The sequence below is a fragment of the Pteronotus mesoamericanus genome, unplaced genomic scaffold (assembly GCF_021234165.1).
Source record: "Pteronotus mesoamericanus isolate MK-2021 breed Mesoamerican mustached bat unplaced genomic scaffold, CSHL_Meso_final contig_25, whole genome shotgun sequence".
NCBI classification, from domain to species: domain Eukaryota; kingdom Metazoa; phylum Chordata; class Mammalia; order Chiroptera; family Mormoopidae; genus Pteronotus; species Pteronotus mesoamericanus.
Window position 1 is genome coordinate 1,921,921 of NW_026555105.1, and position 21,158 is coordinate 1,943,078.

The following is a 21,158-nucleotide window of genomic DNA, read 5'->3' on the forward strand; positions in this document are numbered from 1 at the left end:
CAGCAACAATACACAGAAGAGGAGGACCCCCAGTTGGCAGAGAACCCGCTTGCTAACTTGTGTATGTATAGGCACAAAAATGAGTGAATAGCCACAAACTGTCATTAGTTTGCCACTTCTCTTCCATTGCTCACGTTAGATTCTCAGAGTAACCAGTGTGGCCAAAGGCACAGGGATGCCGACCCTCTCCTCGGCCACTGGGGGAGGCAGGCCGAAGCAGCGTTTTTGGAGGAGAATTTGGACAAGTCTATCAACGTACTAAATGCAAACAGAACGTCTCTATTAGGAATGTCTCCAAGGGCACACACAAAATTTACGCTAAGATATATTTAAAGGATGCCCAACATATTGGTGTATGATGTAGTAACAGCAAAAAAATAAAAAATAAAAATAAAAGCCACAATCTGAAGGGCCACCTGCAGAGGACTGGCTAACCTGCCAAGATTCACCTGGATCCTGGAACACTGTTTTGTCTTTTCCACGAAGGCATAAGTGTAAGGTGGAAAGGGAGCTCTGATAATTGAAGTGTAAAAAGCAGAATGCAGAACAGTGTGTACAGAAAGAGAGCGTTCATAAAGAAATTTTAATGGCCGAATAAAAAACATAGGCATTTATATGCAGCGATCGGCATGAAACTATTTTCTGGGAGGATGCACAAGAAACTGTTAAAATAATTCACTTTAGAGGGAGCAACCAGGGCTTCAGGGTAGAAAGCTCCTTCAGTTTGCATTTTACACCTTTTAATACATTCTGAGCCTATGCCCCTGCAAGCCGTGCGTCGCCTGGTTGGCTGGGCTCACCCGCGGTTAGTATCCCCTTTCTGGGGCTGGTGGCTGCTGGAGCCTCGCCCTGCTGTCCTTGGGTCCCTCTGCTCGAAGGGGCCCAGAGGCCGACCTTCCTCCAAGATTTCTAAGACCGATTAGTAAGTTAAATATACAGATTTCAAATAATGTGCAGAGGATGATCCCATGTTGGTAAAAAACATAATTGGGTACATGCATGTATGTGTGTTTAAAAAAAAAAGGAAGTCCAGAGATTTAGTCATTCATTCAACAAAAATGGAGCGTGCGTCTGCCACGGGCTGGGCGGTGCCGCCGATGGAGGTTCGCAGGGGACCAGGGTCCAGGGCTCTGGCTCGGCCTCCCAGCCTCTGGAATCTAAAGGGTGGTGTGCACCAACAGGTTAATGGCGATTCACTTTGGGGCGGGTGGAGGGGACTGTAGGAAAGCTTTTCTGTGACCTTCATGCTTTCTGTATTTTTTCTGATTTGTGTTTTGGCCCTGCGTGTGGCAACAAGAACTTACATACACATAACAGCGCAGTCATAAACCAGAGCCCCCGTCTCCTTCTGGGTTTGTCTCCCCTCCCCAAACCCCTCCTCCAACCCATGCAACACCTGGGCACCTGATGCTAGGAAACAACGCTGCGCGCCCGGAGATCGAAGGCAGGCGGGCGCCCTGAGCTGGGACCGCAGCCCGGCTGACGGCAGCACTCTGCCCGCCTCCGCGGGGCCCTCCCTCCCCGCCCGGCCTTCCTGGAGGCTGCTTTCCCTGGGATGCGGCCCTTGGCTGACTCCTGCCCTCTGACCCCGCCCCTGGTGTGCAGGTGGACAGACAGGTGGCCCCAGGCCCCCCACAGAGCCAGCAGCGGGATGCCCTCTTAGGTCCTCAGAGAGCTCGCCCCCAGCACGGAGCTCCGCCCAGGTCTCCGCCTCTGGGGAGGCCCGAGGCGCCCCCAGCGCCCCTGGGGGAGTGGACAAAAGCCGCGCCCCGCCCCTTCATGCCACACGCCCCGCCCCCGCCTCACCTTCGCCTGGAGCTTTGAGGTCCACTCCATAGACGGCCTCGAGCCCTTCCCCCCCAACACTGGATCATCCTGAACACACGTCAACAGAACCTTGGAGCCTTGGTCCCCAACCACCTGTCCCATCCGACTGCCACCGTCCTTGGGTCAGCATTCCTCTCCAAACCCACAAACTCCTTTTCCCTTGCTATAAAAACACCCTGTTCCTGCAGCCTGTGCCTCCTGCTAACCAGGCGCAGGCTTGGGGGCCCGCTGCCTAACTGAGCCAGAAGGGACGGCAGGCGGCCCCACGTGGACTGCCACCGTGTGCCCCTGCAGCCGTGGCAGCACCACCAGGCAGGCCCGGTGCCCTGGAGAGCACCGCCTTTCAGAGTGCCCGCTGGCTGCCACCCGCCCCCCTGCCCCCGGCACAGCTCCCTCTGTTTGAAGGACACTCCAGACCCTGTCCCCCCACCCCCGCCCCAGAGTGGCTCCGGCTTCTCCATCTCTCCCTGTGACAACGCTGCACGGGACTCATTAAGCCCCCGTCTCGGGCTGCTTCTTCGCACCTCCCAGCCAGCGCCCAGCCTCTGCCCGGGACCCATCAGGGCTCCTGCACCCGCCAAGCCACTCAGCGCCTGCAAGGCTCAAGAGACCCAGGCGGCCCCCTCCCGGCCTGTCCCGTCGGCCAACGCACGGGCCTCAGGCGCTAGCGGCCGGCTGGCGTGTCCGACCCTGCACCCTCGGGGAAGCATCTTTGCCACCCTGTGGGCAGGCACACGGTGGGCACTCCATAAACGTCGAGCCAAGAGTTTCCAGGTCCCAGACCTGCTTTGGAGTTTGGGCCTGTCCACCCGCCAACTCAGGTGACCGGCGCTGGACACACCCAGTCTCCGCTTCTCTGAGCCTGTTTCCGCGTCTGTAAAATGGGGATGGCCCCAACACCCACCCCGAAGCTTGTCAGAAGGGTCCCGCGGACCAGGCGCTGTGGGCTTTGCAGCCTCCAGAGCCCCCCAGAAATGGTGGCTTAGGGTTGGGGTGGTGACAAGGGGAGCAATGGCTGCCCCACCGAGGTCACCCAGGTCTGCACCACACCGGCCCCTGACCTGGGCTCACCTCCCTGGCTCCGAGCGCTGGGCCCAGGGTCGCGAGAGATGCAAGGGTCACAGGCCTGTGCACTCAACGTGTAGGAAGGCCACGCATTTCCCTGCGCCTTGCCTGCCACAAGGAAGCCAGTGTTTGCATCTTTGGGATTCTATTTGTATGGTAATTTAAAAATAGGGTTCAGACTTGCAGCCAGCCTTTCCTCCTGAAACTCGGGAAGCACATTAATTTTCTAGACGGTAAAATAATGCTATAATTAAATATTACCATTTCTCTTAAAATAAAATCTGGTGACTCCCAACAGAATGGGATGTTTTTTTCGAAACATGATGTCGGTTTTCCCACAAAATTGCACTCTGGGGAAATTCCTTATTTTGAATGTATGAGAAAGACCACGAACTTAATCTCAACACAATGTAGGAAAAATTGATTTGTTAAATTACAATAATTTTTGTGCATTGAAAATCTCCATGTTTCCTGCAGCGGCTGACCTGGGGGCCCCCCGCGCCCACCATGTGTCTTTGGGGAAAGGCCCCGGGGACCCAGATGTTCTGCTTCATTGTTTGAGAAGCTTCCCAGATGCCTTTCTTGTGGTTCCAACTGGAGTTTCTGTTCTGTGTTGCAAACGTCTTTGAAAGGAGGCAAGGCTAGATGACCCGCTTCCCCTCGCCCTCGAGTCTCCAAAGAGGTTCTCTGTGGGGGCGGACGCGAAAGCGCTCCCACGTGGAGGAGCGCACGGGCCCCAGAGCCTGCCGTCCAGGCGTCGCCTCTTCACCCAAGTCCGGGCGGACTCGGAGGGAGCCCGGTGGCCCCGGGTTGCAGGCTGAGGCTGGGCGAGGTGGTGCCGGGTTTCACCCGGGCGCCCAACCGCCCCAACCACAGCTCAAGAGGGCCCCCTTGTGGAGACTCCCAAGAACAGCCCCATAAGTGGTACGCGTCCCCAACGCTGTTCCCGTGAGCCCCGACGTCTCCGGGCACTTCGCAGACCCAAAGGCGCGCAACGGCGGCCACCAGCCTCCATCCTTCCGTCCTCCAAACCTCAATATCTCTTTGAGGCGAGAAGGTTCTGGGACCTTCCGAGGAAGGCCTGGTGGGGAACGAGGTCCTGAGGCCCCATGAAGAGTTAAGCTCTTCAACGCGCCTCCCCAAGCCCCTTTTCTGGGACCTCTCACGGCCGCCACACAAGCGTCTCCTTCCTTATTGAATGTGTCAAAACCTTGTGATTATCTTGCCAAATTCCTGTTCTATAGAACAATGAAAGCTTCAGTCTTCTGCCAAGAGAGTGAATAGGACGTGGTCCAATGGGAGAATTCTAGACACGTGTTCAGTTTAGCTCATGCTGACTTGGAGCAACGGCACCCCTGGGGAAACCCCGGCACGGCTCCATCCTGGCCCGAGCCCCTCGCCCGCTCCTCAAAGCGCGGGATGGAACGGTGCTCTCGGTGGGGAGCGCTGGCCATATTTGGAAAAAATTATACAGATCTAAGGGCCTGCGTGCAGATCCGGGAACACAGGCGTTGAAGTCGAGCTAACGATCAAGGCCTTGTCTCCAAGGCACCAGAACATCTGGGTGGAAAGGGAAAATCTCCCATCAATCACCCAGATGCCTTGGCTGTTCGAAAACAGCTGGCCCTTGGCTGGAATTTTCCATCGTTCATCTGGGTAGAAGCCCCCGCCAGGGCGAGGCATAGTTAGCTTTATCAGGGGGCCCAGGGAGAGTTTGATTGAACAGATTTGTACTAGAACATTCCTAAACAAACAAACCAACAAAAAACAAAACTGGCCGATGAGCGGGGCTGGGGGGGCCAGATAGGGTTCCCAAGCCCCCCATTCCTTCCCGCCCGGTGAGCCGTGCTGTGTGCGCCTCTCCCTCGGCAGGAAGCGCTCACCGTGGGCATGGGGAGGCCCCGGCGTGGCCAGCTTCTCCCCTCGGTCGGAGCTCTTCCATTTTGGAAACACAAACCTACAACAGTTGCCTTCTCCACGTGGCACCCAGCAAGGCCCACCTTTGCTGCTGACCCCATGGTCCAGCCCGGCCTGGGACAGGTCACGGAGATCGGGAGGAGCCGTGACAAACCGCAGGAGTCCCTTGGCTGGCCTCCTGCGGCGCAGACACGGGCACCGGCTGCCCCCTGCTGCTCCCTGCCCACCCACTCCGAGGGAGCCTGCTTTCCCAGGCAGCAGCCCCCAGAATCCCCCGGGGCCGCTTCCAGCCCTCCAGCCCACCAGGCGAAGGAAGGCACGCTTCCAAGACCTGGGCCGCAGCGGGGACCGGGTGGGGGCTGCGCTCTCTCCAAGCACTCGATGAGTGAGTTCCCCAGGAATGCAAGCCTGTTCCCCGCCCTTGGCCTTGACGGCAAAGACCCTTTGATTAGACAGCGGGTGAGGTGCAGCTGTGGCCAAAGTGGGGACGCGTGAGGAATAGGAAGCGCAGCCCTCACGGCCGAGGGGGCGTTCGGCCTCCTTAGGATGCAAAGTTTGTCTTCAGGCCTCTGTGCTTCGCGGGGGCTGCCATCGCAGGCCAATCTGTCACCTTCTCGGGGGAGTTTAAAGGCAGAGTCTGCGTGCCTGCGGTGCGATGGCTGCCGTGTCAACGGCCGCTTTGTCAGGCTCGCTGGCCCAGCTGCCGGAGAGGACAGGGCGCTGTGTCCCCCGGGTAGGGAAGCGGCGGCCACTTCTGATCACCAGAGGTTGTTTTAGGGGGTGGGGCTTTTTATTTAAAACGTGCAAAAGGTTCCAAGTCCAAACATTCTAGGTGAATTACCTCAAGCTAAGGATTTTGAAATAAACCAGAGAGCTTCAGACTTCTTTTTTAAGCAAGAGAACTTTTTTTTCCCCCAAAGTAGATCTTAATGAGGATCCTGGTACATAAACCAGAGCAAAGGGTTTGCTTGGGCTAAGGTTGTGGGGGAGAGACCAGAGCCCCCCTCACTGGGTCTGCCCTTGTCTCCTGAAAAAAGGTGTCAGCGGTCTCCAGAGGCAGCCAGGAACCCTCGGGCATGGCAGGGTGACATGGAGCCTCCCCGGAGCTGGGACAGCGCTGCCCGGGGAGGCGGCCCCAAACCCCCTGGGCGTCCGCCCCGCTGAAGCGCGGCCCGGTCTGAACCGAGCTGGGCTGTGCCTATAAATACACACCTGATTTCAGAGACTTGTCTGGAAAAAAACACATAAGTATTTCATGAATAGCTTTCATACTTATGCCATGTTGAACCATCATATTTCAGTCTGGTCCACATATCCTTCAAATTAATTCACCTGCCCCTTTTCAGCTTTTTAAAAGGTGGCTACTAGAAACCCTAAAGTCACCAGGGGGGCTGACAGGTGTGGCTCACTCACCTCTCTGCCGTGGGCGGTGGGCGTGGGCGGAGCTTCGCTGCCGCTCGGGCGCCACAGCAGGCGCCTGTCCTGCCCCGCCCACACCCGAGCGCTCGGCAGGATTGGAGGCTCACACCCGTGTCCCTTCTTCGACTTCTCTTTCCTCTCTACCCGCTGGGAGCCGCCTGGGCCCCAGCCTGTGAGAAATGCCCGTGCCCACCGCCCTGCCTTCACCCTCTGCCGGGTTCTTAGTGACCTCAGCAGCTGCACGCCTCCTCTCCCCCTTCCATCCCCAGCCACGCTCACAGTGGACATCAGCCGCCAATTTCACGAGGGGCCCTCCCGAGGGGTGGCAGGAGGGTTAGCAGGGGTCACGTGCCTCCGTCTTGTAAAGCACAAGTCACTCATCCACTCATTCAGCCGTTCGGCTAAGAATTAAAACTAGCATATCACTATGTGAAGGTGTTGTTCTAAGTGTTGTCCTTGTCTTCACACAACACGTATTTACTGACCATCCCTCAGGTACGTGCTAGGCGCATGCTAGGTGTTGGGGAACCATAAAGACCTGCCCTCACAGAGCTGGAAGACTGGTGGGGCAGGAGCCAGTGAGAGGAAAGAAAGAAGACAAAAGGGAGGAAGGGAGGGAGGGAGGAAGACAGGGAGAGGAAGGAAGAAAGGAAAAAAGGAAAGGAGAGGGAGGGAGGGAGGGAGGGAGGAAGGAAGGAAGGGAAGCTGAAGAGCCCAGAGTGACACCTCAGTAGCAATGAGCACGGCCAGCACTCAGAGCTTGGTTTCTAAACACCATTCCCCCATCAAAGGAACCAGGGATCCCCGGAGAAAGGGCTCATTCCAGAGTTAGGGCAGGAGAGTTCAAAATGAACCTGGAGGATTGTCTAACACCAGAAAATGAGAAAGTGCCCTCCCCTCCCTCTAAAAAAAAAAAAAACAAGAACGTGTAAAGAACACACGAGCTAAGCTGGGGACCATTTGAGCCACAAAATAAATGATGGCAACAGATTGTAACCTGTAAGGTAAAATAAGTATCTTTGAGTTCACACTAGTACAAACACCAATCAGCTAAAGAGAGGAATGGGACAAGGGGCAGGGCTTCCTCACGGCACAGTCCCAACTAATAAATTCAGAAAGAACGATGGGACTAGAGAATGGCCATTTGGACACCATAGTAACAATTTTTGGAGGCAAGAATCACCAATGGTCATCAATAGCTGCTACCATTGGGGGGGGGAGTATAATAAAAAACAAGATATCTATATTATCATTAAGTATATCCCCGTAAGATAATGATTACTTATAAAGAGAAAAGTGGTCACTAGTGGAGAGACCTAGCAGACACCTCCTGAAGCAAGCGGTCAAAATTAGCATCCTCGGTATTAAGACAAAATGCCATCGTGGGCTTCCTGAGATGACGTCTTATAAGAGCACCCAACAGCCATTCAGTGTTTGTGGGTGAAAGAATGAGTGGACAAAGATGGCCGGGGGAACCCCCAAAAAGACATGTTCAAATCCTGATTCTGGTCCCTAAGCATGTGGCCTTATTTGGAAATAGAGTCTTTAGAGATGTGATCAAGCTAAAAGGAAGACATGTTGGATTTGGGTGGCTCCTGTCTTCACTAGAGAAAAGAGAAGGCAACTTGGACAGAGAGATGGGGACACACAGAGAGGAAAGAGGGCCATGTGACAAAGAAGGCACGCATTGGGGTGATGCAGCCACAAGCCCAGGGATGCTTGGGGCCACCAGAAGCCACCAGAGGCAGGCAGGGGCCTCCCACGTAGCCTCCCTCGGGAGGGAGTATGGCCGACCCACCCCTTGATTCCAGACGTCTGGTCTCCAGACGGTGAGGGAACGCAGCGCTGTTGTTTTCCGTCACTGAGTGTGGGTGCTTTGTTAGAACGACCCCAGGACGGGCAGCCGTGAGCTGGAGCGGGGAGGGAAGCTCCGCCGTCCCCCTGCCTTCGAGGGCCCCCTCCGGCCACTAACCACACCCACCGGGTCATGCCTACGGCGACTCACTAAACACTGTTTCCGGAAAGAGTTTCTTAACATTTCAAAATCGAGTTCAGACCCACCCCCTTTGATTTCTTTTTTCACTGTGTAGAACATATTTATTTACTTTTACATTCTACTTTATTGATGATGCTATTACAGTTGTCCTGATTGCTCCCCCTGCGCCCCTCCACCCAGCACCGCCCGCTCCCGCAGGCAGTCCCCCACCTCTGTCCGCGCCCATGGGTCGTGCGTGCAAGTTCTTTGGCTGCTGCGTTTCCCATACGGTACTTCCCATCCCCGTGGCTATTCTGTAACCACCTGTTTGTACTTATTAACCCCCCAGCTTTTCAGCCATTCCCGCGCAGCCCCTCCCCTCTGCCGACCATCAAAACACCCTCCGTATCCGTGATTCTGTCTCTGTTCTTGTTTGCTCAGTTTGTTTTTAGATTCAGTTGTTGATACGTTGTTTCATTTTTTGGGTTTTGTGTGTTTGTTCTTTTTTTTTGCCATTTTGTTGTTCATCGTTTCAATCTTCTTTTTCTTAAATAAGTCCCTTTAATATTTTATATAATAATGATTTGGTGATGATGAACTCCTTTAATTTTTTCTTGTCTGGGAAGCTCTTTGTCTGCCCTTCGATTCTAAGTGATAGCTTTGCTGGGTAGAGCAATCCTGGCTTAGGTCCTTGCTTTTCATGACTTTGAACATCTCTTGCCAGCCCCTTCTAGCCTATACAGTCTCTTTTTAGAAATCAGCTGACAGTCTTATGGGAGCTCCCCTGTAGGGAACTAACTGCTTTTCTCTTGCTGCTTTTAAGATTCTCTATCGTTAAACTTCGGCATTTTAATTATGATGTGTCTTGGAGGGGGCCTCTTTGCATCCGTCTCGTTTGGGACTCTCTGTGCTTCCTGGTCTTGCGTGTCTATTTCCTTCACCAAGTTAGGGAAGTGGGGTTTTTTTTCATTATTTTTTTCAAATACATTTCCAATTTCTTGCTCTTTCTCCTCTCCTTCTGGCACCTCTGTGATGCGAATGTTGGGCCTCTTGAAGCTGTCCCAGAGGCTGCTTATACCAGACCAGCCCCCTTTTAAAACTCTACCCTGTCCTTGGCCATCGGGGAGGGAAGGCACACGTTTGCTCCGGTGAGTGGCTGCCTTTTCACGCCCTGTAAAGGCAGTGCATTACCACGGGAATAAACACACTCGCAGCTGCACCCAGAGCCACCTGGCACACCTCTCGGCGCCTCAGAACACACCAGTTAGTGGAGCAAAAGCGTGCCTGGCTTCTGCCCCTTGCCTTTTGGGAAGACCTGCTATGTCTCCATCTGCTCTGGCCCCGAGCCCCGCGTTGCCTCTGCGCGCCCCTCCCCCCTGGAGCCGGACCCCCTCTTTTCACGGACTGTGGACCCCAGTGTGAGCCCACTCTCGGCCTCCACGTCTCCTCTGGGACGCGAGAACAGCCCCCGCCACCAGCAGGAGTGCTGGGAAGAGGGGCACCTGTGCGTTGATCTCGCCCTGCGACACACCGGGAAGGCAGGTCTGTGGGCGTAGGGGCTGGAGGGGAGAGAGGAAGGGAAAGTGGCTCCTAGCAAGTTGGGCATTTCTTTTGAGGGGATGAAAGCATCCTGGAAGGAGACAGGGATGACAGCCGCACAGCCTGGTGACTGTTCCAAATGACACTGAGTTCCCCTCGTTCCCTTAAAAATGCTTAAAAGGCCAGATTTTATGTTACGTGTATTGGGATAGAGGGACGCCAGCTAACGCCCTCCACCGCGCCGAACCTCAGTTTCCTCATCTGCAAAACAGGGGTGTCGGCCGAGTCGCCGTCATGCGTGGCTAAGCGCATGCTAGTCCTTGGTCCCTAGGTATGGCGGGCATGGGGCCACGCGCCCCCACGGCGCTGGCAGGCCGCCTCCCCGGGCGCAGGGGCACTCCCCACCACAGCGCAGGCAGAACGGCTGATCTGAGACAGTCGCAGCCAAGGGCCCGCCCTCGGTGGAGGCTCAGCACGTCCACCCGCCTCGAGGCCCCGGGCAGGCTCCTCGCCGGAAGCTGTTCCTGGAATCCTGACTCACAATCAGACACCAGGCTGGAGCGGATGACGTTTGAAACCCCAGCCGCCCGGCCTGAGCGATTGGGCACTCTGAATTTAATTCTGCAGGTAATTTGAACGATGCTATCTAATTTCAAATGTCCCCGCTCGTATGAGTGCAAAAGCAGCATAATTTTTAATTAGTGGGTAAACAGTAAATAATGGATGGCGGTAAGTGGACGCCACCGTTAATTAAAAATCCATGGTTGATAAAAATCAATTTGGCCCACGCGTTTAACTCTGTCTACCAGGTCCCTGCGAAAAGCTGTGCCGCCTGGCCCCCCGCACCATCTGCTCCTGGCGGCTGTTTCTTTAGTTAAGACTTTTCTAGGAATTAAAAAAGAGAGAGAGAGAGAGAAGACAACAGAATCAAAAGACTTCCTCAAAAGCTGCCACTGAGAAAATGTCATGTATCCTTTTAGAGGCGGGGAATTTGACGTGTGCAGCCTTGAGGCAGACGGTCCCGAAGGGCGGAGGGCGCTGTCTCCGGCTGTGTGTTTTATTTGGTGTGTTTGGGACGCAGGGAAGTTTCGCCGTATCACGTCATCTCCCGACTCAATGGAATCCTAATTTCTCACAGCGAAACAAGACCAACTCTTAGCTCCGGCCACACGCTATCTGAGGGTTCGGGACAGTGCCCTCCGAGAGAGTACAGAGGGAACAGAAGACATTTCTTCGGGAACCCGAGCTCTGTGGGACCCTGCCCACGCCATTTCAGGGCCCGTTCCGGACTCTGCTGCGAGACGCAAGCTCGGCGGAGCAAACGACGCCCACCCCCACGGCCCTTGGCGTCCCTCCGCTCACGCCACCCTCCCGGCCAGCCCTTTGGGGCGGGCTTCACCGACCCAGGTGCCGCTCCGGCCACCTTGCAGAGCCGAGAGCGGGGACCCAGTTCCCAGAGTGGAGGGTGCGACCTGTGTGCTCTGGCTCGGGACCCCCGGCCGGGTTGCATCGCCGATGCCCGCCCACCATGCGGCCGGGGCGCTGGCACCTGCAGAATCGGTGGCGCCCGAGCTCCTAGGGAACCGCCACCGCAGGGAGGCCCTCTCATTCCAGACTCCCCTCGGCGGAGACCCCCTGCGAGCTCTCGGGGCACCTCGGCGCCCACGTGGGCATCGGGCACCACAGCCGGGGTCGTCGGCTGTTTGTTTCCATTTCTCCTCCATGGCTGATTAAAACCAGCAAAGCAGTTGCGGGATAAACCGGGTGCGGAGCAGGGACCCAGGCCGCACTGCGTTCCTCCCACTCCTCCCTCCCCCGCTCCCTCCCACAGCTGCATCCCACTGAGTCTTGAAAACAGACCCTTCCTCGTGCCCCGCATGCACGATGAGCGATGGCTAAGACGTCAGGCCAGCGTGTGACAACCTGGGCTCGGACCCCGGCCGTGTCACATCTGGGCGACCCATGCCCCGTGCCAGCTAAGCCCGCGTTGCCAAGGAGGAAGCTGCCACAGGCACCGTGTCCGAGGGTTGTTGCAAAGGTCAGATAATGTATAAAAACGCGCAGCGTTGACCCGCGGTCCGTAGGAACCGCACTTGTCATCGTCCCCGCCGTCCGCGCTGCTCCAGCTTGGTCAGCTGACCACCGGGGGCCCGAGCCTCGGGGTGAGACCCCTGACCTCGGGGGCCGCGAGGAGTCCGCACTGCCTCGCTTTCCTGAGAGGCTGTGCGATCCGTGCCCCAGGCCCCGCCCCCGGCCCCGCTGCCTTTCCGGAACCCGACAGGAAGACGTGCACATGCAGTGCGAAGGCGGCAGAACACATCATTCATTCGCTTCTCCACGCAGCCCCCCAGCCTTCCTGGGGCCCCCGGGCCCCCGGGCCTGCCTCCCAAGCTGGCTGATGTCTCCGCCAGGCCCGGAGCCCCTGACCCACTGCGGCCGCAGGCTCGGCTGGAGGAGGGCCTGGCAGCCCTGGCGGGGAGCCGGGCCGCGGTGGAGGCCGGGCGTCCGGGAGCAGGGTCCTCTGCCGCCACACTTGGAAGCTGCTGGCCACCCGGTGCCCACAACATGCCACCCTCTGGGCTGCATCAGGGCCAGGCTGTGGAGCAGAGGTGCCGGCTGCTGGCGGGATCGCTGCTCCTTAGCGGCCGAAGGCCCTGCTGCTCCCGCCCCTGAGAGGCCGCGCGGAGAGTGAGCGAGCGGCCCCGTGCCGGGCCTGGCTTGTCTCCACGGATGAGCACATCTGGCCTTGCTCACAAGGGCCCCGCGCCCGCTGGTCACGCCCGTCCTCCCTGAGGCCGGCTTCCTGCCCGCCCCTGTGGGCCTCTTGCCTCCACCCCCGTGCCCACCGCACTTCCCGAGCACTCGCTGCGTGCCAGGTGCTGGCCTGGGTCCCAGGAGGTAAAGAGGGACCGCGCAGGGGCCTGGCTCCAAGGAAGGCCATGAGCTGGGCTCCTCAAGGGGGAGGGTGGCAAGCCCGCTGTGCCCAGGGCGAGAGCGCCCACAGCAGCGAGTCTGCGCAAGGCTGCCCCTGCCGGAGGTCTGGCTCGGCACCATAACTTCCAGACTCTTGGTTTTTCTCCCTCCAGGAGGCTTGGATTCCATGGTGGTCCCATCTGGGAATCCAGGAGATGAGTCCCAAGGCTCATCCTAGGCACCCCAGTTTGGCGCCCCATCAGTGTCCGGGGACAGGGGAGGCTCAAGGGGGAGCTGGGTGCCGGGGTGGGCGGTGGTCGGGGCGGAGGTGGAGGCTGGAGCCGGCGGAGCCCCCTGGGAAACGCCGGCATCACTAGCCCTGGGTCTGTCTGCTTTGCAGCCTGCACGGTAGAGGCGTCCAGGACAGTGAGCGGTGGCCACCTGCGCTGGGCGCCGCCTTGCCAGCAGCCCCTGACCCACAGAGCGCCCGGGACTGCGCTGCTGCCCCCGCGCCTCGAGGGACCCTGGATCTCCACTGGGTAAGGCCCTAGGGACCCCCTGACTCAGGCCCCCGGGCGAGGTCGGTACAGTGCATCCGACTGTCCGAGGGGCCCGCTGCCCCCAGGCCCCCCGCCTGGGCGAGTCTGCAGGGCAGGCCCGTGCTGGGAGCCACGCCCCAGCCGCAGGCAGCAGCTGGAGGAAGTCCACCCTTCAGCACTGAGCTTCCCCCACGCCCAGCCTCACTGAACCTGCGCCGCCGCCGTCGTGCGGCTCTGAGCACGTGCGCTCAGAGGTGAGCCACACAGACTGGGGGCGGGGGAAGGGGGTGGCAGACGCCGAGCTCTGCAGCAAAGGACAAAAAACCGAGGGTGTGACAGTGCCTGACCCGGACGGCTTTTGTGAGCCTGGTCAGGGAAGGCTTCTCGGGGGCGGTGACATTCAGTTGAGGGTGACAGCAGGGGAGTCAGCCACCCAGAGAGGCAGGGGAAGAGTCAGGCAGCGGGGACAGCGTGTGCAAGGGCCCCGCAGCAGGACGTGGGGTCTAGGGAGGGCCGGCGGCCCGCCCGCCTGCCTGATTCTCCTCCGGCCTCGTGGCTTGCCTGGCTGTTCAGGCGCTGCTGCAGCGGCAGCGGCTGGGGGCGCAGCTCTGGGGCAGTGGGCCCCGCTCTCCACCCTCCCTGGCAGGCGCGCTTGCTGCAGCAGCCAGCTGAGCACCCCCTCTTGGGGCAGGGAAGGGCAGAGGCCTCCTCCACGCCTCGCGCCTCGCTTCCTTCCGGACCACCCCTCCCAGCCAGCCCCGTCCTGGGACCGGGGACTGGGCGGACTCTGCGTCCCCTCCACGCACCTTCTGAGGTCAGGGAGGAAGCCGATGCCAAACATCTGCTATCGCTCGTGGGGAGGGACGCGAGCTCCGCGCAGCCTCTTTGGATGCGGTCCCGGGCTCTCGCCCAACGGCACCGCCGGCCAGGGTCACTCCCAGACAGAACTGGGGCTCGGGAAGGGTGGGGTCCAGTTGCAGGCGGCTCCTGCCCTGGGACAACAACAGCATTCTGGGAACAGTGCTTCTAGAAACTTCTGGAACCTTCTTCCTAGAAAGTTCCCCGTTTAGACAGGCTCTGCTTTCCAGACAGGCTCTGCTGCTTCCTGGAGAGGTGCAGAGAAGGATTCAGAGTCTGGGAACCACTGAGTGTCCAGTGTGACCTGCTGCGGCCCCTCAGGCACAGCGTGCCCTCCCCGGCCCGGTCTGAGACACGGGTGGCGGGGGTGGACCGAGGCCCCGGGGCGCAGGAGCCGCCCTCGCGGTGCTTAACTACCGCCTGCGCTAGCGTTCCCCACCCCCACCCCCCCTGCCCCCCGGTGTGTCTTTAAACCAACTTGCTTTTGTTCACTTAAATATATTCATTTATTCTTACAGCTTTATTGAGGTATAATTGGTATACGGTAAACAGCACATTTACAGTGTACTCTAATTATTTTTAAAGGAACCGTAATATCTCCCTGGATATGGAGAGCAGAGCCACTTGCCATAAATGGGAGGCAATGTAAAAAGAAAGTCAATGGAAACAAAACAACATAATTAAATGCTCACTAGATTCGTCGCCTGCCCGAGGCCCCGTGTCCGCTCTCCGTGGGCGGGAGGGAGGCTGGCGTCAGACACACATGAGCTCCCACAGAGGTTTTCTCCTCCGCAGGACCCGAGACGCGGAAAGACAAAACCACAGGGCCGTTTGCGTGCCGGGCGAGCTCCAGCAGCCCTGGGTGTGCAGGGCACGGAGGAAACAACAGCTCAGGTGGCACTGGCCAGAGCGACGTGGTTGAAGGGGCACCTGCCTGCCCTTTTCCCGGGACTCACCTGCCGCACACCCTGCCTGGGCCCCTGGGGGAGAGCCCAGGAGGCACCCCCGCCCCAGCCCAGGGGTGACGCGCGCCTCGCGGTTTCTTTGCGCCCAAGCCCACCCTGTGCTCACCTTCACCGCCAGCCAGCAGAACGGGGCCTGGGGGGCAGGAGCAGCCCATGCCTGATTTTGTCAATAAAGTTTTATCGGCGCACAGCCACGCCCACACCCGCAGGCCCCCGGCTGCTTTAGCTCCGCAACTACAGCCTCGAGGAGCAGCAACAGAGACCAGCTGGCCCACAAAAGCACAACGAGTTGTGGCCAGACCCTTTCCGCGGTTGGCTGCCCTCTGGTTTCGGTCCCCAAGCCCGTCACACATGTGTCCCCGCGTGGCGCCAGGGAGCCCTTCTCAGTGCCCGCCAGGTGCCACCACTGCGTTGGGCATGTCCTGAGACCATGACTGTGGCTCTGCTACCTCCACGCCCCAGAGGAAGGAGCAGGGCCGTTCGCCGGGCTCACGCTCCAGGCGAACGTCGGAGCAGGAAGGGGCCCACGTCCTCCTGCTGCAAAGCCCGTGCGCTCCCACGGCCCCCAGGGCACCCGCAGGGGCCCACGAGGGCCGCAAGGGAGGGGGTCGATGGAAGCAGGTGACTAGGGTTGAGTGGAGGGGGGACTCAAGGGCTTGCACTGAGGCCACAAGGCGTTGAGTGGAAGACCCCCACCTCCCAGAGTGGGGCTTACTAGGATCACTCAGGGAAACTGAGGCTGTGGGGGCCCAGCCCCGAGCTGAGGTCTGCCACGGGGGCCAGGGGACGGGAGCCCATCCAGAGGGAGGGGTCTTGCCTGCAGGTTCTCACTGCTCTGTCTACTCCATCTCTCCCCACCCTCGACAGCTGCGAGGTGCGCCCGGGGCCCGAGTTCCTCACCCGATCCTACACCTTCTTCCCCGGCCGCCTCTTCCGAGCCTACCAGTTCTACTACAGGGACCCCCTCTGCCGGGAGCCCGCCCACTCGCTGGTCATCAAGGGCAAGGTCCGCCTGCGCAGGGCCTCCTGGGTCACCCAGGGCGCCACTGAGGCCGACTACCACCTGCACAAGGCGGGCATCGTCTTCCACAGCCGCCACGCCCTGCTCGACATCACTGGGCGCCTCAACCGGACCCAGGCAGGCCGGGACTGCGCCCGGCGGCTGCCCCCGGCCCGGGACTGGATGCCCGGGGCTCTTTATGAGCTGCTGAGCGCCCGGGCCGAGAGGAACTGCATGGCTGCACTGGGCTTCACCATGCACGAGCTCAGCCTGGTGCGCGTGCAGCGCCGCCTGCAGCCGCAGCCCCGGGCCGCGCCCCGGCTGGTGGAGGAGCTGTACCTGGGGGACATCCACACTGACCAGGCAGAGAGGCGGCACTACCGGCCCACCGGCTACCAGCGCCCGCTGCAGAGTGCCCTGGTGAGTGCGGGTCCCGGGGGGCGGGCTCTGAGCCCTGGCCCGGCAGGCCTGCCAGATACACTCCCTGCCCGGGCCTCCCCGCCTCCCGGCCCTGGGCTGCAGGCCGCGGGACATTTGCATGCGCTGCCCTCACTGCTTGAGCCTCAGCGCGCTCAGCGGGATCCAGAGCCAGTCCCCGCGGGTCCGTTCTGGGCCTGGGCCTGCACACCTCTTCCAGGCTCCCAGGCGGCCGTGGTCTGCCCTCTGCGTGGGAGGTGGCAGGGGAGAGGGGGCCCCCACTGTGCGAGGCACCCCAGGGACTCCCAAGTGAACGTCACACGCGCCGATGAACCGGGATTTTAGATTGAGCCGTCACAAACTTTCTGTGCCGATGACGCGAGGCAAAAGAGGTGGAGCTGCACGTGTGTCGTGTGCCCCTGGCCCGCAGCAGAGAGCCGGGCCGGCGCGGACAAGGCCTCAGAGCCGTTCCTGTGCGGCCGGGGGAGACCAAGGGTCCTCCACAGAAATGTGTTTGTGAAAGCGAAAAACAAAATACACCGCATTTAAAGAGAAACCCACACCGTTCCAGCAGGTGCCCAAGTCTTAACGCATTGACTTGTGACATCGCGACACGATGCCCATGAACTCTTTATTCTCTGTAACTTCAAAGCCGCGATGAGCATAAACCAAGTTCCCAGCGTCCGCAAGACTATTAAAACGAGGTAGGCCACGGAGCCAGGGTTCCGAAGAGAAGAAACCTTAACTCTGACTAGAGGTTAGTGAACACAAGGGCAAGGTTTGGGCTCCGGGGGAAGAGCGTCCACACTTGGCACCCGGAGGTTAGCCTTTGAAGGGAGACCTTCTGGACAGATGGAGAATGGGTGGGTTCGGTGTCCCTGTCAAGTGCTCTGGGAGCCCGTAGGCAACTGTCTCACCCATCAGCATATTCTGGGGGCCTACAATGTACTGGACTCTCAAGGAACTAAACCATAGGGGGCGACTTCTCACCCCTGGGAGCAGCCACTTGTCAACGCGCCTCACAGTGGGGGACTGGGGACGAGCCCGCCCCCCTCCTCCTGGGACAGGATCCGGGGGCAGAGAAGACGCACCAGACATTCTCGTCATCAGACAATCAGCCTGTGGGGCCTCAAAGCACCCCCCCTGCAGCAGCCGGTGTTCCAGGCTGGGCCGACGTCACACCTCCTCAGGGGCAGGCGCTGCTGGGGGCGTGACCAGAGCCCACCGCCTCTCTCGGACGGGCCCGCGGGTGCCAAGGATGCCACGTCCGTGTCTCCCCAGGCTGGGCTCCGGGCCGTGGGCTCCTGCCCCCCGGCCGCCCAACCAGCAGGGTCGCCGGCGCACCCTGCCCCGTGATCAAGAAGCAGGACACACCAGGACGTGTGCACAGACATTAAATTAAATGTCCCCGCTCTGGGGAAAAAAGGGAAGATAATTACAGAGAAGGAAACGCAGCAAGTAAGCCCCCAAGCACCAGATCGGGGGTACCTGGCGCTCAGCGGGGCCCCAGCCCTGCTCGCGGCCTAAACCACACGGTAAACATGAACATTTCTAGAAGTTAATTTAAAACCAATTGGATCCCCAAATTCATTGCCTGGATGGAGAATCCTAATCAATCAGCCAGCACTCAACCAAAATCATCTAAGCCTGGCGTCACCTCTGGGGGTTAATTAGAAACCGAATGTGCTGTTGGAAAAATAACTTTATGTAACAGGCTTAAACCGGGAGGAGCCAGGCTCCCGCACAGGCGCGCGTCCGCGGGCGGAGGCTTGTTCATTAACACGTGCGGCTCCGGGCCTCTGCGGAAGGATGCCTGGAAGACGCTGGATAGAGGAGGGCCCCTTCCTTCACCCCCTGCAAAATCATCAGAGACAGACATGCCGTTTCTCCCTCTTCTCTCGCCCTGCACGCTGTGCAGGTTCTCCGTCGGCCTCTGCTCTCCAGAAAAGCACTTGCCCCACAGTTCCCGCCGGCGCCCCCCACGTCCTGTGTGCAGAAGACAGCTCTGCTCTCCGGGGAAGGGCAGCCGGGGATTGCTTGCATGTAACGCATGGTGTTGTAAGAACACACATCAGCGTGGCAGCGGTCAGGGAGTGGGTTAAAACGCCTCACTTCGAGGAGGCTCTTCCCAGCCAGCACTGCAGTCTCCCCCCAACCCCGCGGCCCCCACTCAAGGCCCAGCCTGCTGGCTTCCCCGCCTCGCAAACGCCTCGCCGCCATTGCTAGCATTGCAAAGCGCCTTCAGGGACTCTGGGTCAAAATCCCCCAAGTGAGAGCCAATACACTCCTCTACATGATGGAAATCAAGGCAAGCTCAGGTTCATCGTAGAAACAGATGATACGCTTACTCACACAACGTGGCCATCCGAAAAAGAGGAAAAAAAATGTTCTCCATCATCCAGTATTTCCTTTCTGAACCAGAACTCCCAAACTCCGACTGTTTGGCATGAAAGTCACCCCAGAGCCATCTGTGGAAATCTTTTGTTTTTGCAAGGAAAAAAAAAAAAAAATAGAAGCAGACTTCCCAGCTCGGTCCCCAAGAAGTCCCTTCCCTTTCCCCTGCCTGCCCTGCAAACGCAGATGTTTGCCGGCCCCTGCGCCGGCCTTGCTCAGACAGGTGACCATGCCAGGGACACCCACCTTTCAGAGTGAGGCTCTGGACCAAACTCTGGGCAGCGGCTCTCTTTATAAAAACAAAAACGAAAACAAACAACACCACCAAGATGTCTGTGTCTGGTTCCTTCTTGGCTTCTGCGGAGTTTTCTCGCCCCACAATGCGGACTGACCGCTCCCACACGGGTTGGTCAGCAGCCGGGTCCTGGGGACGCATTTCACTGTCAACCCAGCTCATCAGAACCCGGAAGGGTTAGGGACAACTGCGAATAAGGCCAACGGGGGAGGAAACAAAGTCACGGCCCGGGCCTCGGAGCGCTGTCGCTGCGCCTGACACCACGGGGGCAGCCGCACGTCCCCATTGTAAATGATACCACAATGGACCTCTTTGTGTCCCCTCTCCTTAGCGCAGGCTCTAAGTGATGGCGCCGCATGGGCGTGAGTACCTGCATCCTTGGTGCCACTGTCCAAGGCAGGAAGAGGGAGGGTGCTCGCCTTCTGGGTGAGATTTCTGAAGACGCACAGTCTTCTTTCTCTGCCCAGCAGCAGAGACAGGCTCCTGGGAGGGGCGTGAGGCTCTCTGCCTAGGAAGGCAGTGGGGTCCGACGGGCGGGGGTCAGCCCGTCTCTGCCACGGCCTGGCCGGCCGCCAGGCCCGGCGGGTGTAGCTTCTGCTGCTCTGACGTAAGACGTGCTCGGCATGGTTCCTGGCCCTTAGGGAGCACCTACAACTGCGAGGGGGTAGAGAGAGTGTCTGTGGGTGAGGAAACAACAATAAACCTGAATGGCCGAATTTCAGGACCAAGCAGGCCGGGTGTTTGGAAGGACAACTTCTGCCAAATCCCAGGACAGAAGCGCCTCCAGTCCATTTCCCATTCCTGCATCGCGCAGCAGATTTGTTCCTGCTCTGAGCCAGGCCCTGAGCCAGGCCCTGCGGACAGAGCGGCCGCGGAGCGTCAGCCCTGGCCTTCTGGAGCTCACGGTTCAGTGGGGGCGGGGGGGAGGAGAAGCGGAGGTGACAGGTCTCTGCGTGCTAGAAAGGACCTGAGGACGGGCGGGCGTGGGGTGACCGGGAAAGACCCCCCTGTGCTCTTGGGGCCGAGTCCTGGGGGACAAGCGGGGGCCGACCTGGCCACGTTCCGGGGGGATCCGGGTAGCAGGGGCGGCAGGGGCAAAGGCGCAGAGGAGAGAGGAGCTCCCTGACACCGAAGGGGAGCAAAGCAGCCGTGGGGCTGGAGGAAGGGAGTGGAGAGAGTGGGGGGGGCCCCCGGGCAGGTCCCCACAACACCCCGCCCCCGCTTCCCCACCGCGACAACCGCCGCCTTCCGTTTGTCTCCCCAGCACTACGCCCGCCCCTGCCCGGCCTGTGGCCTCATCGCCCGCTCCGACGAGCACCACCCGCCCGTGCTGCCCGCGCAGGCGGCGCCACCCCTGCAGCTCAGCGGCCGCTGGGTCAGCCCCGGGTGCGAGGTGCGCCCCGCCGTCCTCTTCCTCACACGGCTCTTCACCTTCCACGCGCACAACCGCTCCTGGGAAGGGTGTTACCGCCACTTCTCGGACCCCGCCTGCCGGCAGCCCACCTTCACCATCCACGCGGCCGGCTGCTACACCGGGGGCACGCCGTCCACCAAGGTCCTCGGCGGCACGGAGCTGGTGTTCCAGGTCACGAGGGCGCGCGTGACCCCCATGGACCCGGTCACTACGGCCATGCTCAACTCCTCCGAGCCGAGCAGCTGCGGGGGCCCGGGGGCCTGGTCCCTGGGAGCCGAGCGGGATGTCACGGCCACCAACGGCTGCCTGCCTCTGGGCATCCGGCTGCCCCACGTGGAGTATGAACTTTTCCGGATGGAGCGGGACCCCCTCGGGCAAAGCCTGCTCTTCATCGGACAACGGCCCACCGACGGGTCCAGCCCGGACACCCCCGAGAAGCGCCCCACGTCTTACCAGGCGCCCCTGGTGCTCTGTGGCAGGGCGGCCCGGGACTCGGCCTGGGCCCCGCAGCGCAGGCCCCTGCGGCAGACGCCCCTCCGCGGTGGGGGGCGGCGTCCTCGAGGGGCCCCTGTCCTCCTCCTGCTCCTCGTCCTCGGCCTGGCCTTCCTCCGCTGGCTATGA

The 21,158-nt window shown here is 59.8% G+C and overlaps 1 protein-coding gene across 1 annotated transcript in view; it reads left to right on the forward strand.

Annotated features, from left to right (window-relative positions):
* The window catches only part of APCDD1L (APC down-regulated 1 like), a 94,168-nt gene extending 73,010 nt beyond the window's left edge, over nt 1–21,158 (forward strand). The window contains exons 5-7 of the mRNA XM_054573536.1: nt 13,056–13,194; nt 15,885–16,437; nt 20,388–21,158. Of these exons, the coding sequence (XP_054429511.1) occupies nt 13,056–13,194; nt 15,885–16,437; nt 20,388–21,158 (1,463 nt within the window). The remainder of the gene's footprint in view (nt 1–13,055; nt 13,195–15,884; nt 16,438–20,387) is intronic.